General features: G+C 37.4%; 1 protein-coding gene across 1 annotated transcript in view; it reads left to right on the forward strand.

The window, feature by feature from the left end:
* The window catches only part of LOC150090508 (uncharacterized), an 85,405-nt gene that overhangs the window by 44,593 nt on the left and 21,726 nt on the right, over positions 1-19,086 (forward strand). The window contains exon 3 of the mRNA XM_090378578.1: positions 9,024-9,104. Within this exon, the coding sequence (XP_090234704.1) occupies positions 9,024-9,104 (81 nt within the window). The remainder of the gene's footprint in view (positions 1-9,023; positions 9,105-19,086) is intronic.

The raw sequence follows: 19,086 nt of genomic DNA on the forward strand, positions 1-19,086 counted from the left end.
TATCCAGCTCAGGACCCTAGATGTGCCATGCCCATACTCACCAGATGTGAACCCCTGGGGTTAACTAGTTATTTTATGTTACAACTCGCTATTCATACTGTTATCACATCAGGTGTTTTGACGGGATTATCGTAACACTTAACCCAGTGGTTTTCGACCATTTTTTTAATAATGGCACCCTTAAGTAATTTATTTTATTTTGTGACACTCATACTCAGTTTTTTCCCTGTTAGATCTGATTCTCTCTCTGTGTATATATATGAATATCTAATATTAAAAAAATATGTTATATGGTAGTAATTATAATAATATAATTATAAACAAAATTACAATTCATAATACAAATTATATATACTTATATAATAATTTTATTCTTTATATAGAGGTACTATATAAACATGAATTATAGATCACCACAAAATTAAAAAATACCATGCAATGGAAGGTATTTAAATTCTTGGTTTATGTAACTTTTCAATGAAATATTTGTGCCTGGTGTGATTTGCAGATCTTTTTGATATTAGGTGGAATATTGGAGAGATATACTCTCATTTCTTCAAATGAGTAGTATTTGTAGTCTTTCCCTCTTGTTAGATTTTATAGAGGCAAGCACAAAAAATCCTAACTCACATAGGTAAGATAAGGGTGTACCTTTTTATAATGAAATAAATATATAAATTAAAAAAAAAAAAAGTTTTAGTTACTTAAACCGAAATTATGTGGCACCCCTGGAATGTTGTTGTGGCACCCCCATTGAAAACCACTGACATAACCAGTAGTGCAGAAGATATATAGTATAGTTTTAATTATAATAAGCATTTTGAAGGTTATAATCACTTTTTTGGCAGATATTTTTTGTATTTAGCTAAGGATATAACTAATTTAACATTATAATCGTTCCGCTATAGCATAACTTCATAGTGTATATCTCGAACTTAATAGCTAAGGTATAATGTGAATTTATATAGCAGAATATGTATCACTGCATTAGCTTAGTATAGTATTGAATAGTCACGTATAATATAGTCACTTAATCAATTAAATTTATTAACCTTATTAATTTTCATTGTTAATTGATTACATCATATTTAAATGGAAATCATACCCCAGACTAGAGCAGCAAAGTAGCAGGAGTGCTGTGGCTCAGGGGAAAAACGAAGGAGCGAAACTCCAATGCATCACATCCTAAAAAAATGTCCAACTTGTGAAATGTTTGCAGATCTTTGTGGTACAGGACATGATCTAGCCAAGATGGGTGTCTTTGTGAATGCAAGGTGCAGAAAGTGTCAAGAAATTCGGCACCAGCTCGGCATTTTGATGGGTGTCTGTGGGAATTTTAAGAGCGGGTGGGTTAGATGCCCTCAAAGGAATTAAAATAGGGGGCCCATCAAACTCTCAGCTCTAGAGCTCATTCTTGTGCATCAGGCAACACAGCAGCAAACTTCAAGGCAGAATGTGCTGGTCCCACAGGAGCTAGTTATTGTTGATGATTCTATTGTCAGGGAGACAGGAAATATATTATGAAAAAAAGGATAGGTGGAATTGGGTATGTCTGCCAGGGGCAAAATTTGATGACGTAGAGCAGATATCATCTTTTAAGGACAGAAAGGGTGATGTTGTGTACGTTGGCACTAATGACATTAAGAGTAGGAAATCTGCAGACTTACTTAACAAGTACGGGCCGATGTTGGAAAAAAAGTCACGAGTTAGGGCTAAATTTGAAAGTGTCTGCAATTCTGCCCAGACACGATAGAAGGGAGTATATGATAAGAGCCTTGTCAATCAGTTTGGTCCTTGAGAGATTGTGCAAGGGGGGGTAGAAATTTTCTCAGTGTGGTCTGTGCTTGTTAACAAGACAAATTGTTTCCACAGGGATCGGATGCACTTATATAGAAAGTGTGCAAGAATATTTGCTGATACAATCAGTAGCAACAGGCAGAGGTCAAAGTTTGCAATGCTTCTATTGGAATGAGCAGCCTGGAAAACAAGGTGCTGGGGATTTCAAGGACTGCTGGGAGTCATCATGAAACAAGTAAATACAAGGGTTGTTTTTTTTTTTTTTTTTTTGTTAGTTGTTGGCACATCTGTTCCTGTAGCCATAATGCACCTCCCATAGTTTTTGCATTTTACTCTAATCCAAGTCTGATGCGGGATTCGAACCCATGACCTTTGAGTTGCCAGGCAAGCACTTTACCACCTGCCTAGCCCGGTCGACACAAGGGTTGTGTTGGGTGACTAAGAATAGGTGCATGTATACTTGCAGGTACACCAATACTAGGAGTATAGTGAATAAATTTGAAGAATTTGAAGTGCTAATTGGGTGGATATTGTTTGGATATCAGAGCGTGTCACACAGAGATAAGGAATGCAGAATTGGAATTTGGAGAGTACAATATGTACAGCAAGGATAGACAGGATGCAAAGGGAGGAGTGGTCATGCTGTTCATTAAGAAACACAAAATCTAACGAAGTGCATCCAGTTGACATGGGCGGGCAGTGCAGCGTTGAGTCAAGTTTCATGCAACATAAGCACTGGGAAAGCAAAGTTGAGAGTAGACATGTGTTATAAGTCTAAAGACTCTGATGAATACAATGAATAACTATACAGACAAATAGTGAGCCAGTAAATCAGATTATCGTATAATGGGGGATTTTTAACTTCCTAGATATAGACTGCAACTTCTGAGTTGGTCACTCATACACTAGAAATACTTTTTTGGATTTATTGGATGATTGTTTTCTACAGCAGCATGTTTGATAGGCAACCAGAGGGAGTAATACTCTTGATCTGATTACCAGCAGTGATTATTCATGCATTAAGAATCTACAGATAAAGGAACCACTAGGTGGCAATGTTCGTGGTGTACTGATGTAGGATTTACTTAAAGATGTAACTACAATCTGGGGAGTAAAGGGAAGGGTTTTTGCTTTCGTAAAGGTGGCTACAGTGGTCTAAGGCAGTTTTTAAATTCTATACAATGGGATTAACTGATGATGTTACCAACAGCAAATTCTAAATAGAAAGCATTCAAGGAAGTAATCTTGGACGCTACTGGACTTTTTGTCCCAATTAAGAAATACCGTTCAATGTTTAGGCCTAAATGAATGGCAGATGAACTAATGAGACTCGTGGCAGAGAAGAAAAATGCATCGGACACATATAAATTATCAGGAGACACAGATGCCTATTGGAGATATAAAATAATCTGTAATCAGGTCACAAAGGATGTTAGGCAAGCAACAGCAGATTATGAGAAATCTTTGGCAAAGGATGCAAAGATAAACAGTAAAGACTTCTTTACTTATGTAAACTCTAGAAGGAAGGGGATGAATCAGATTGGTCCACTTGATATCGATAGTTTGATTGTGATTCTGCTCCGGTAACTGACAAACCGAATGAGTATTTTGCACCTGCATTCACACATGAGGAAATCTGTAGAGAAGTGGGAGAAGTGGAGGCCAGAAGTTTATCTAACAGGAAGTTTAGTGATTTTGTAATAACTGAGAGCATAGTGGAAGATAAATTGCTGAAGGCAAACATAAGGAAGGCACCTGGGATGGATGGGATCTATCCATTTATATTAAAGGAGGCAGCAGAGGAAGTAAGCAGGCCATGATTATGAGGGTATTGTTGGTCTGTGGGGAGGCCCCCATGGACTGGAGATGTGCATATGTATCCCCAGTTCACAAAGGCAGATTGAAAGGTGACATGAGTAATTATACACTTATTAATTTAACTTCTGTTCCAGGGAAAATAATGGAGTCGCTGATTAAAGAAGCACTGCAAGGATCATCTAGACAAGACTACAGTTATAATTCAGACACAGCATGGTTTGTTAAGGGGAAGTGTTGTGTGAAAATTTGATTGGATGATGTGGTCACAAAAGAACTGGATGCAAAAAATAATTTTGATATCATATACTTGGATTTTAGGAAAACTTTCAATACTATTACACATGGAACACTATTGTTCAAGTTGGAGCAGTATGGCATTAAGGGCAAGTTGCTACAATGGATAAAAGGATGTTTGTGTAGGAGAAGACAGAGAGTAGTAATCAATGGACAGTGATATTGATGAAGGTATATCAGGCCTAATGTCCAAGTTTGCAGAAGATATGAATGTTGCCAGGGTTGCTAATGACAGTATGGTAACTCTGGAATGGTACACTACTGCAAAAGTATATAGAAAAGTTGAGCAGATGGGCTGAAAGGCAACTGAAATTTATTATTGGCAAATACAAATTACTACTTATGGGTAGTAGTAACACCAGAATAACATACCAATTATGCAGTACTACACTCAGGTAGTGGAGAATGAAAAAGACCTAGGGGTAATTGTGCATTCAGATATGAAGTTTTCTGCACAGTGTAGACAGGCTGCAAAAGTAGCTTGTGGTGTCTTGTCAATGCTGTATAGGAATTTTTTAGCAGGGATAAGGAGGTGATTATCCCTTAGTATAAGGTAATGGTCTGGCCACACCTTGAGTAAGTACTGGAGTAAATACAGGTGTGGAGGCCTCATTTTAAGAAGGATTTCATGTATACTTGAATGTCACTAATGCTAGGAACATAGTAAATAAAGTTGATGAATTTGAAGTACAGGCCCCCAGTTTACGATTTACTCACTGTACGATCAAATCACTTTACGATGGACTCTCCATAATAAAATACCATTCCCATTACATTACAATATGTAATGAGTGCCGGTCACTGTGATTATGTTTGCAAATTGAATTTTAATTCTATTAAATGGCAATTGTAATAAGTGAAAATAGGAAGAATATTTTCTACATGTTAGAAAAATAAAAATAAATTTACGCTTACATACATAGCTTAATTAATACTGTAATACAGGCTGGCCTCAATTAACACAATTAATTCGCCCTGCGAGCACATTGCGCAAAACAGAAATGCGTTAATCGAATATAATAATCAATAGGAAAAATTATAATTTGTCCTTGACCTTCTGGAATGCCTATAAAGAATTTTAAAAATACCTTTTAAATAACTTTTTAACTGTATGCAATGTAAAAGATAATGAACTTAATTATGTAATTAAATGTTTATTGCATAAAACAGTTGTTCCCAAACTATGCGCCGCAGAATATTTAAAATTTTCAAGAGAAACACAGCGATACTCGACATCTGTCAGACACGGCGCAAACTATTAGCTTAAGGTAGCTCACAGTTTCAACATTTCTTATTAAGTTGTTTGGTCCTAACTGCTTAATAAACGGAACTGTTAGGTATTTCTTTTGGTCTAGGTGCACCGTGAAAAAATTACCTCTATTGGGAACCTCTGACCTAAAATACACAATGAAGAAATGACTGTTGCGGAAATATTTGAACAGTGTTGACTTTCTCTTTTCATCAGTCAATTTCCGATAGCCGACAACAAGCTTCTCTTGGCCCTGGCGAAATAAATATCGCAGAGAACCTCAAACAAAAGGTTTGAAGTTCTCTGCGATATGAAAGATATCATCTAGTTCTTTTACTGTTATCTCCTTCACGGTAACATTTTCATCTGGCTCATTTAAAAATTTGAATTTTTAAATGCAAGTCTGCATTGACTTTATTAGCGGGAGACAAACAAGTAACATGTCTTCTTCCGATGGTTGATGGAACACACTGAGGTGGGCAGCAGGCAAACGTTTGTTTATTACTCGTCCGATGCGCGGTAAGCTTAACGATTCAACTCTTTTTCAACTATCACATAAAAAAAAAAAAAAGACTGAAAGTCCTGAGTAGTCTGCAAAAGCTCAAGCTTGTTCTTAAGTTCCAGTAAATACTGCTTTTTCTCCTCTTCTGTTATCTCAAAGATCTTCATATTATTTACTTGAGTCAGATTTTCCTTTCTTTTCTTACATCTATATCAAATGTGCATCTTACCATTCTGTGATCACTTCCAACATTTACCTTGTTCAGGACGGTAACATCATTCACAATATATCTTCTTTATTGAGGATGAAGTCGACTTCATTAGTTGTTAATCCATTTGGGCTGTTCCATGTCCACTTTCTGTTCACACTTTTCTTGAAAAAAGTGTTCATTACTGACAGTCCTTGAGATTCTGCAAATTCCACAAGTCTTTCACCTCTTTCGTTTCTTTCACCAAATCCCAAATTTCCTGTAGTTCCCCTTTCTGCGCTATTTTGTCTCTTTCCAACCTTAGCATTGAAGCCCCCCATAATGATAGCGTAGTGGGTTTTCTGCTCATCTAGAAGACACTCAATTTCGGTGTACATTTCTTCAACCTCTTCATCATCATGGCTCGATGTTGGTGCATAAATCATTTTACCCTTTAGCTTGTGCCTCTTAGAAATCCTGATTAGTAGTCTTGACACCCTTGGTGATTCACTTTTGAATTCCAAAATGTTGTTTTTTATATCTTTATGGACCAGAAAGTCAACTTCGATGAAGGTATGTCAGTCTTAATACCCAAGTTTGCAGATGATACAAGGTTGGCAGAGTTGTTAATGACAGTAAAGACAATATGCTACTTCAACAGGATCTAGAAAAGTTAGGCAGATGAGCTAAGAAGTGGCAACTGAAGTTTAACATTGACAAATGCCAAGTACTTCATATGGGTCAATAACAGAAGTAACCCAAGAGAAACGTACCAACTGTGTGGTGCTACACTCAGGGAGGTGGAGAATGAAAAAGACCCGAGGGTAATTGTGCAGTCAGATATGACGTTCTCTGAGTAGTGCAGATGGGCTGCAGAAGCAGGTAATGGAGTTTTGTCAATGATATATAGGAATTTTGCTAGCAGAGACAAGGAGGTGATTATCCCTTTTATATAAGGCAATGGTCAGGCCACACCTTGAGTACTGTATATAGGTCTGGAGGCCTCTTTTTAGGAAGGATGTAGAGTTGCTAGAACAAGTACAGAGAAGGGCAACAAGGTTGGTGAGAGGAACAAAGGGGTGCAGTTATGAAGAAAGGCTTAAGTTCTGCAAATTGCAGCATCTGGAGACTAGGCACCTGCGAGGTGATCTGATTGAGGTGTATAAGTTCTTGAATGGTTTGAGCAGCTCAGTGCTGACAGGATACTTCCGCTTGCTCAGATTAAGAACCTGAGGGAGCATAGATTTAAATTGAAGAAAGACAGTTGTAGAATAGATGTGCAGAAGTTTGCCTTTGGCCAGAGGGTAGTTGATTGCTGGAACAGACTTCCGTCTGTTGTTGTGGAAGTTGATAGCCTTAAATAAATTTAAGGCTAGACAAACATTTGGAGTGATTGGATGAGTGAAATGGGAAGAGTTTTTTTTTTTTTTTTTTGTCTGCTGCTGTATAAGCTTGCTTTCTTGCCTCATATGCCTCAACTAATGCTAAAAGGACCTTCAAAGGTTCTTTTAGCATTAGTTCTATAGAGTAGAACTGTCTGATGATGTTACTAACAGAAAATTCTAAATGGGAAGCATTCAAGCAGTGCTGACGTAATTGAAGAAGCTACTAGGCTTTTCATACAACTAAGATATATAGTTCCAGGCGACCTAAATGGATGTCAGATGAACTGATGCGACTTGTGGCAGAGAATAAAAATGCGTGGGATGCATATAGGCCTATAACAATGCTGAGTTGGCACCTAACTTCTTCACACTGCTTACATCGAGCACACACAAAGACATCCCCCTTGGCAATATCGTGTCCTGTTCCAGAAAGATCCACAAACATATCATATCCACAGTACATTTCTTTAGGCTGTGAGCGTTGGAGAATCGTATCACACCCCTTCGGTTCTCCCCCGAGCCACAGGACTCATGCTACTTTGTGCGTTGCTTTACCCCAGAGGATCATAGATAAGCGGAGCACGGAAGAAGAGAACCATTTACACCAGTTGCCACCGCATACATTCCCTACTATCCGGGCCTAACTGAGCGTATAGCTCGGGTATTGCGCGATTGCCAGACACGCTGTGTGCAGCTGCCAGGGCAGAGGTTGCACACAGTTGTGTCACAGGTCAAGGACTCCATACCAAGGGAATGTACAAGTGGGGTCATATATGAGATAAGGTGCCCGGATTGTGGGGAATATTATGTTGGTGAAGCGAAATGTCGGTTTAAAGATCGTCTGAGGAAGCATATGAACACGATAAAGACTGCAGATTATGGGAAGTCTGCTGTGGCAGAACATTTTTGGGAGGAGCATCATCAAATCACCCCAGATTAAGCTGTTATTGTCAACTAGGCACTTAGATTTTGGACCGCAAATGGCTCAGGAGCTTGCGGATTTGCTCCTCTGAGAGCAATACTATTAACAGAGACTGGGGAATCCTCATTCATCCCCTCTTCGAGGCAGTGGTTCTTGGACAGGATGAGCGGTTCCGCCTGGCACGCTCCTGAGCCATTTCCGGTTCCAGTGCACATGGGGAGAATAGTGCTCATGCTCCTATAGAAACATGTGCTATGAACCGTGAGCCTGCTGATATTTAAGAATGTACTGTATGATAAACCTCACTGTTGAAAAAGGAGGCAGATGCCTCTGAAAGCTACGGTGTTTTAGTGCTTTTATCGGTTTTATTATCCTGTGTTTTATCTACGTTATTTATTGTAATTTATTCATTGCAGTTTAAAATTTAATATTTTATTGTACAGACAGTTACCTTTTTATCAACTTTATCTGGTGGAATTATATCATTCTATTTATTTCATTTATTTCCATCATTATTATTTTAATATAACACAACACTTTATTTATTTTATTTAATAACGGTTGGCATAGGATTGTGCAGTTATTATGAATATGAATATTCTCAAACCCAGAGGCCTATTTGAAGATTAAACCTGCTATTTCTCAGTGGAATGAGGCCAAGAAGAATATTTGAAAAATAAAGATTCTCGGAATTAAGGGAAGTTATATTTAAAGGTGGAGAGGGGATTCTGTCTTGTGTCTTTCACTGGGTGGGACTTTTGGTGCCCCTTGTATTAATCTGAACCAATAATTTTTTTTTTTTTTTTCTTTTTTTGCTTTGAATTGAAATTTAAACAAAACAGTAGTTATTAATTTTGTTTCTTTTTCAGTTGTAGTGCTTATGAAACATGTTGTGGTCCAATGTGCTGCCGATCAAGAGCTATCACCTTTTATCAACTTTGGTATTTCTGGTAAGTGGCAAGGATAATTTAATGAAAATTTTTTGTTGAAAAATTCTTTCTCCTTTTGTGCCTTCTTCGGTATTAATACACATACAAAATGTGTATTCATTCTGATGATCAAAAAAGTATATTTCTGTCTTTATTTATAAACTGCTTAATTTTAAATACAGTAGAAATGCTTTATATGTGACACTACATTTTGAGATGTAACCTGATATGTTTATAGGCATGTGTTTGCCCTCACATATAATGTTGACTTTATCATGTGTTAAATATTTATTATTCTTTTTTTTTTTAATGTGTATATTTGGTTCCTGAGGTTTGCTGTGGACATTCTTCCAGCAATAATAGCTGACTGCCTCATGGGAGTCTAAAACAGGATTTAGCAACCTTTTAACACTAGTGAGCATTATTTGATTTCCACCTTCATAATGTGAGATGCCTGACTAACAGATTAATTGGTGTTTTTAAATGAAAATATATGCATTTATGTAGAAGGCTAATTAGCTTTCTACATAAAGCTTGCACAAAAATAGATAAAATCCCCTTAAGGACTCCGCAATTTGCTTCAATAACCTCTCAAAATGATCCTGTAATGCACCCTTGACCATAGATGCCATGACCTACTCAACCATTTAATTCACTGATTAGTCTCTATCAGTTAATCATCTAATTGTTAGCTCTCTCTTTGTGGAATAGCATGTTGTTCATCTTCTACCCCATATTAGTCCCATTTGTCAGTATTTCCTGTTTAGATCTGATTATTATTATTAGCCATATGGTGCAATGAAGCCTGAGGCTTATGCTGCACCAGCCAAAAAAAATTTCCCGAGTTACCCACAGAGAGAGAGAGAGAGAGTAGAAAGGAAGCACCAAGGAAGAGAAGAATGATGATATCCAGCTCAGGACCCTGGGTGTGCCAAGCCCATACAAGATATGAGCCCCTGGGATTGATGACAGGATTCAACATAGAATCCAAAAACTAGTTATTAAGTAGCTTTGTTGTGCAGGAGTTTAACTTACTTATATATACATGGTAAAATTCACTTTATAATAATTTACATGGTTTAATTAGTGTTATTCATATTTTATATTAATTCATTATGAACAACCATGTAAATGTTCTTCTCTGAACATATTCATCAAATAAGTTTCACAAATAACCAAGGCACCTCTGTAGCCAGGTGGGAAGGAGCAGCAGTGCGTAGCACACGCTTCTTGATTAGACCGGGGTTTGAGCCTGTCACCACCAAATACGGACGATGTGGAAAGGTCATGGAATGACCACCGCATATTTCCAGAGCAATATGGCCTTAGTCGCTAATGCTCCTAAAAATAACAAATAACCAAATCTACTTGAATTCATCATCATCAGTTCTTTAATGCTGATCTGAAAATCAGCATTTAAAAATCTGATTAGCAAAAAGTTAATGTTTAGGCTAACTAGATTCTGTCTAGCTAATTTGAATTACTCTAAAACCAGTTCAATTTTGTTTTCAGTTTCACCTATTCTAGACCCTTTATTCTTAAGTTTTCATCTTTCTTGGTACAAACTTATAACATTTATTACTTTCTAATAATTTCCCAAACTACATTTTCTCTTTTACGCTAGCATTATTTTTCTTTCTGTATGACTATACACAGATCCTATGTCCCACCCATTAGATTTCTTCATGTGGGGTAAGTTGTCAAGGCTTCTGAAAAAAATCCTTAGCTCCATAAGTAATCATTCACTCATTCACACACTGTTGTATTCTTTTCATGGAGATATTTCAATCTGTATTGTTCTTCTGAATAGCATCTTTATTCTTTTATTCCTTTAAATTGATTAAAATCTAACTTTTCTTGTGTTGATTTATTCCTTACTTAGAATTATCTTCTTTCATACGTTTTCTGAAAAACTAGATCCACAGAAATTCAAGATCAGTATTAAATTTCTTCAAGCTTCCCCATCTTCAACTGATTGATGGTGCCAAATTACTGGTTAGAGTTTCAGTAACCCTTTAAATTCCATTTACTATAAAAAACATTACTTTTCAATAAAATTATCATTAATGGTGCAGTTGATCATTTTATGAAATGAATATGTGTCACACTGAAAAACAGAAATATGGGAATACAGGAATACCTTGCATAGAACGGTTAATTCGTGCCAAAAAAATGCCGCGCTATGCAAAACCATGCTGATCGAGGTATTATTAGTATGTTTTAGTGTAATGCGTTCTGACAATTTGATTATATGGGTTGAGTTGCAAAAATATATAGGTATTTGTTTACTATAAATTGATACACATGAAATTCTTGCAAAAAAAGAAACTAAAATGATAAAAATGAAAAATATTAATAGCATTAGCATTAGTAGAGGCATATGATGCAAGAAAGCAAGCTTATTCAGCATCAGCCAAAAAAAAAAAAAAAAACCCACTCCCATTTCACCCCTCCGTTCGTTCGAAATACCTGTCCAGTTGAGCCTTAAATTTGTTTAGGCTATCAACTTCAACAACAAGTGATGGAAGTCGGTTCCACCAACCAACCACCCGCTGGCCAAAGGCAAATTTCCGCACATCTATCCGACATCCGTTCTTCCTCAATTTGAATTTATGCCCTCTGAGGTGATTATTCTGAGCAAGATGAAGAATCCCATTGGCATTTAGCATGCTCAAACCATTCAAAGCCTTATACACCTCTATCAGTCAGATCACCTCACCGGTTCCTAGTCTCCAGACTCTGTAATTTGCAAAACTTAAGCCTTTCTTCGTAAGAGCAACCCTTTGTTCCATTCACTAATCTTGTTGCCCTTCTCTGTACCCGTTCCAGCAGCTCTACATCCTTCTTGAAATGAGGCCTCCAGACCTGTATACAGTACTCAAGATGTGGCCTAACCATTGCCTTATACAAGGGAATAATCACCTCCTTATCCCTGCTAGAAAAATTCCTGTATATCATTGACAAGACACCATGAGCTACTCTTGCAGCTCGTCTGCACTGCTCAGAGAACTTCATATCTGCCTGCACAATTACCCCCAGGTCCTTTTCATTCTCCACCACTGTCAGTGTAGTACCGCAGAGTTGATACGTTGCTCTGGGGTTACTGTTTCCCATATGTAGTACTTTACATTTGTCAATGTTAAACTTCATTTGCCACCTCTCAGCCCATCTGTTCAACCTTTCCAGATCCTGTTGCAGCAGCATAGCGTCAGTAGTATCCTTAACAACCCTGCCAACCTTTGTATCATCTGCAAACTTGGACATTAAACTTGATATCCCATCATCAATATCATTCATAAACACCGAAAACAACAACGGACCCAACACTGAACCCTGAGGAACTCCACTAATAACATTAGTCCACGTTGAGCAGTGTCCATTGATTACCACTCTCTGTCTTCTGCCACTCAACCATCCCCTTATCCATAGCAGCAATTTGCCTCCAATGCCACACTGCTCCAATTTGTGCAGCAGTCTTCCATGTGCAACAGTATCAAAAGCCTTTCTAAGATCCAAATATATAATATCAAAGTTATTCCCTGCATCCAGTTCTTTTGTGACTACATCATAGTATCCAATCAAATTGGTCAGGCAAGACCTTCCCTTAACAAAACCATGCTGCGTCTGAGCTAATAAATACAGTACAAATGATTTTTATTGCAGTATGTACATACCAAAAGAATATAAGTGAAGTATGTACTGTATTTTTATTTTGAAAAATAACTGATCTGCTTAGTTTGCACAGTTTTTTTTTTTTTCTTCTTTTTATCTGCATACATCTCTTTATAACATCGAATGTCATTTTGCAACACCTGCCTAACTTTCATACCTTGTTCGATGTTTGGATATAGAAGAACACTCGGCGCCATTACATTTCTTCTTTCCATTCATATTTGCGTATAAAGGTGTAACATTTTTAAAAAATAATCTTTTAATAAAAATACACAGCGAAAAATATTTGTACAGCTTACGCACAATCAACGACCTCACCGCTCGGAATCTAGAGTGTTTACTAATCTATTAAAGCTAGCAGAGTCCGTATATAATGGGAGTTCTGACAACAGTCAGCATGGCCTTGAATCCATAACTCATTGGCCTACGTGCTGGCATTTTAATACAGACATACATATCAAATGTATTGGTGCGTAACGCAGTTAATTTTTTTTTTCAATTTGTAAACTGCACTATAGCGGAACCCGCACTGTTCGAAACCACACTATGCGAGGTATTCCTGTAGTACTAGATGAAAAAAGATATATTGTGAAATGCGAACACTCAAAATGCCTGCTGAGATATTGGTTTCCAACTTTGTAATTCTAGTACTTTTGTCTAGTTTCTAGTTTAAGTTATGTGTTTTCTTTTTTTTTGTGCTGGTGGTTGCATTTTTAAGAAGAACTATTTATTGCATACACAAAGCACATGCTGTGCACAACATCCTCCTTCACGGATACAAGCCAGGGGTTTTCTGTACATCACATGCAACACCAGACATGAAAGATACTAGAGTACTATAGGTTCTAATACTGTTCATGTTTGGGGTTACTGTATTTATACGTATATATACATGTGTGTCTGTTTATTATAATTTAATTATGGCTGTTTTGAATTTAACTATAAATCATTCTACTAGTGATCCCTAATGCCATTGTTAAAATTATGCATTATGCAATTGATGTAAATATTTAATTGCAGATGTGGAAAATTACAACCAGATTCTAAATTTAATGTACAGAATATCATCGGCAAAATGTGATATAAATGATAGTAACACAGCGGTATACAAAAATGGGATATGTCAAGGACAAATGTATATATATTAAATAAGCCAGAGTTAGAATAATAACTAAAAAATATAAGAACTTATTAAAAACTGATTACGTCTTCACACATTGATAAGCTCTTCTACTGGGATCAATGCATAAATGCATTCATAGGCATGCTTATCACATGCAACACATTTATCGATGTGCAAAGACAGTCATTAGTTTTAAATTAGTTTCATATTTTATTGGCAAATATAATATACTGTACATAGATTTGTCTTTTCATATCCTATGTTTTGCATATTACAATATTACTGGCGTCAGTATTGCTGCTTTATTAGATAGTGACATTTTGTATATTAAATTTGGGATCTAATAGTAATTTTCCACATCTGAAATTAAATATGTATATATATATCCAGGAAATATAATAAATATGCCTTGGGAAAAATGTAAATATTAGTCATAAACATGAAACCTACAAAGGGATGGCAGAATTTCCAAGTGCAGCACTGTATATATACACCAACGAGCCAAAATATTATGACCACCTACCTAAATGATGTTGGTCCTCCACATGCAGCCAAAACAGCTCGTACCCGGCGAGGCATGGACGCTAAAAGATTTCTAAATGTGTCTTGTGGTATCTGTTGGTACCAACACATAACCAACATATCCTTAAACAAAATTACTACGTATGCAAACTCCTAGCAATGGTGTACACGCAATTATACATGCACCTTTTACTATTTTTAGCTACCCTAACACAGCTGATGTATTTACTTGTTCCACGATGACTCCCAGCAGTCCCTGAAATCCCCAGCAATTTGTTTTCTAGGCTGCTGCTCATTCCATTAGAAGCAGTGGAAGAAACACTTTCACCTGTGCCAGCGGCTACTGTTAACCTGTCGGTCCATGTATTCCCCAAGCTAACAGTTTTTCGACCCATCTAACTCTGCCTCGATATCATCAACAAATATTCTTGCATCCTTTATATTTAAGTGTATCCCATCTCTGCAGAAGCAGTCTCTTCTGTTAACAAGCACAGACCAGGATGAGAAAAATTCTACCCCACTAGTCTTGCACAATCTCTCCAGGGCCGAATTGATTGACAAGGCTTTCATCATATACTCCCTGCTATTGTGTCTGGGCAGAATTGCAGACACTTTCAAATTCAACCCTAACGCTGCATTTTTTCAACATTGACTTGTACTTGTTAAGTAATTCTGCCGTTCTCCTACTTTTAATGTCCTTAGTGCCAATGTGTACAACAATATCACCTTTTTTGCCCTTAAAAGATGATATCTGCTTTACAACGTAATCAACTTTTGTCCTTGGCAGACATACCTGATCCTGTTCCACCTATCCTTTTTACACAGTATATTCTGTTTCCCTGACAGTAGAATCACCGACAACAACTATATATATATCAGTATTATCAGAGTATATGTATCTCTAGTTACATACATTTTGTTGTCTTTGTTATACTGTGATATTATCCTAGTAAGTGAGTAATTATAGATTCCCAGTTCCTGTGATCATTCAACATGTGAACAGAAAATCTATTTATTTATTTATGAGATTATAAGATAATGTGCCTTATAAATCTGAAAGTGAAACTAAATATTTTTGGTTTTGGTATGATTTTGGCATTTTGAAGCACCTTGCTGTGGTTACGTGTTTCTCAGTTGTCATAGTTTTTTGAAACAATAACCAGCAGAAGTGCTTTTTATACTGTGTGGTTCAGATGAGTGAAAAGAGAAAACAAAGTGAGGTTGTGCCTGGAACTAATGGGGTAAAAAATGAAAGGCTGTGGATCATGGGGTCATTTTCAACTTAAGTCAAACTAAACTTTACTTCATGAATATTCAAACTAATAGAACAAACTTATCTCCAAAAAAGATCTAAGCCTCTCAAACATCTCCACCAGTTCTAGTCTCAATGATGTCCATTTCCACATACAGCCTGCCAAACCCCGACGTACTTTTTCTGACAGAAACCCAGTTATTGGTTGATTCAACCACTGCTCATCTCAGTTGTTCTAATTACTCACTGTAGGGTTCCTTTTGCTTCAGCATATGTGCATATGTCTGCTCTGATACTGTCTGTCTCTGACAGACAGTATCAGAGCAGACATACAGAGCAGACAGTAATTGACAGTGCCCATGATATGGAGGGAGTCAACAAATCACGTAATGATGTGATTTGTTGGCTCCCTCCATATTATGGGCACTGTGAAAGGCATAAAACATCCCTTTCGATTCACCCACACATTGAGTTTTGATGAACAGGTAGTGCAGAATACGTGTGGAGCCCAGTTCTTGTCCTGGTCACCTACTTTACACCCAAAATTGTATGAAAATCTCGATTCTGTCCGGGGGAAAAATGCAGAATGGCATGGTGTACGTGGTCTCCTATGAGCTGCCAGTAGACGTCCAGTGAAACATTGGTCCGTACATGCCAGGGGTCTTAGTTCTTGCTAACAAAACATGCCCCATATTAAGCAACCACCGCCACCTGCCTAAATAGTAGACACCGTGCATGATGGGTCCATAGACTTGTGTTCCTTGTGCCATACACAAAGGCATCCTTCAGCATGTTATGCTAGGTATTTGCACGTGGTTTTGGTGCATTATAGCCTTAGTTGCTAATGCGCCAATAAAATCTAAACCAAACCAAACCAAGCCAAGCCAGGTATTTGAACTTATCTGACCAGCACACTCGTTTCCAGTCCTCCGAAAAAGGCCTACAAGAAGTAGGCCTTTTTTATGGCTCGAGTTAAAGGATGCTTTCTCGAAGCTATTGTGACTTCTCCACATATGTAACAGAAGTCATCCAGACTTCTGTTACATATGTGTTTCATACAATTACGGGGCATATTAATCTTACATGACACAAATACTGCGCAAAAAGTAGGAATCTCACAGAGAACAACCATTAACTGAAACAAATCACCCAGTATCTAGCTGTATTTGAGGATTACTGCAACAGAGTTAGACACATTTGTGGTGACAACAACTTATCACATGATGCAGAGCAAGCTGACAGTTGCCAATCACATGATTTATAAGAGCATGGTGGTATTGAAACTGTGGTGTGGCCATATGTTTTGCCGAGAGCCGTAATTGATAATGTAAAGTAACTCGCTAACATGAAACCCCAACTGTAATTCGAAAACAAGAGCCAATCGACAAATTTTAATGTGAATTTTGTGTTCAGCAGCATAAAATTAGTCAAGATTGGGTATTTTCATTTTCGGAACGTTTTATGTGTTGACCAGTGTAATTCTTTCAGTCCTTTAAATTTATTCAAACTACTCACTTCCACAACATCGAGGGGAAATTTATTCCAACAATCGATTGCTCTCTGGCTGAAAGAACATTTTTGTGCATCTATCCTGCAACGATCCTTTTTTGGTTTAAATTTATATCCCCTTGTTAGTTCACCCAACCCATTTAAAGCCTTTAACATTTCAACCAGGTCTCCTTGCAGATGCCTAGTTTCCACGCACTGCAATTTACAGAACTGTAAATGTCTTTCTTTGTAAGAGTATACCCCTCTGTGTCCCTACCTAATCTTGTTGAAACTCACATGTGTATAGTATACAAGATGCAACATAACCATTGCTTTATACAACAGGATAATCACCTCTGTCTCTGCTGATAAAAATATGTTCTATGAGTTAGTGAAATTTTTAATTGCAGCATGTACATAGCAAGAATATACTGAGCTCCTTGACATAGTGTAACCACTGCAGTGCCCTCCACACAGCATAATCTGAAAAGATATACCATGTACTGTATAACAGAAGTGGTTTTCCCCCTTTAATCCTCCATTAAACAAAGTGATGGTATTTCACCTACACTGAGAATCCCTTACCACATAGTGATGTCTTATGTAAGAGTTCTTAACCTGTTTTTTAACATACTACTTAAAACAAAATTGAAAAGTTATTGTACCACCACCATAGTGATATATTATAATTCTAAGAAATGAGTATGAAAAAAGCATTATTTTTTCATTTCTTATTCATTATAACCTTATTTCTTTTTATGACATAGAATTCTGGTATAGCAGCATGAATAGCCAGTTATTAGTCATTAGTAACAATTGGTCTTCTTATCTTCATATTAATCGCTGATGGATAATCTGACATCAGAATTAAACAAACCAAAAATTTAAGAATTGTTATCGAGTATGATTTTAAAATTTGTAGGGGAGAGGAGCAGTGAATAATTCTGCAAAGTGAGGTTAATATCAAACAGGGTTTATTTGTTATTTAGTTTTTAGGAGCATTAGCAACTAAGGCCATATTGCTCCGGGATATGCGGTGGTCATTCCCTGACCTTTCCGCATCCTCTGTATTTGGTGGAAAATGGGCTCGAACCCCGGTCTAATCAAGAAGCGTGTGCTACGCACTGCTGCTCCTTCCCACCTGGCTACGGAGGCGCCCTCAAACAGGGAATGTCTTATGAAGATGTTTGTTCTTCTGTACCAACATAATACTCTACCAGAGAAAATTTCTTAAGTTAGAATATTGGATTTAAGATGATGAACTAGCTGTAAATCAAACTGTTGACCATCTACAAATCCATGCAAATGGCTGACTCTGACATGACTTCTTGGAGACAAATTTTGTTGACAAGAAATGTCTCTGGCTATTCTCAGTAATTCTTTTGACTTCAATCAAGGGCAAACCCAATACTGTACCACACATGCCTCTTAACATACACTGAGTGATCACTAAATTATGACCACCTACCTAATAGTGTGTTGATTCCACTAAATCTGAAGTCATCAGTAGAGATCTGCAGCCATGCCATTTGGTCTGCAAATTTGGAGGCCAATCAATGTTGGTGATATCTTCACTGTGTTCCTCGAACCACTTGTGCACAGTGGGCCTGATGACACAACACATTGTATTGGAAAATCTCGATTCTGTCCGGGGAAAAAATGCAGAATGGCATGGTGTACGTGGTCTCCTATGAGCTGCCAGTAGACGTCCAGTGAAACATTGGTCCGTACATGCCAGGGGTCTTAGTTCTTGCCAACAAAACATGCCCCATATTAAGCAACCACCGCCACCTGCCTAAATAGTAGACACCATGCATGGTGGGTCCATGGACTTGTGTTCCTTGTGCCATACACAAAGGCATCCTTCAGCATGTTATGCCAGGTATTTTCACCTGGTTTTGGTGCATTATAGCCTTAGTTGCTAATGCGCCAATAAAATCTAAACC

The sequence above is a fragment of the Mastigoproctus giganteus genome, chromosome 1, assembly GCF_048544385.1.
Source record: "Mastigoproctus giganteus isolate SK-2022 chromosome 1, ASM4854438v1, whole genome shotgun sequence".
Lineage (NCBI taxonomy): Eukaryota > Metazoa > Arthropoda > Arachnida > Uropygi > Thelyphonidae > Mastigoproctus > Mastigoproctus giganteus.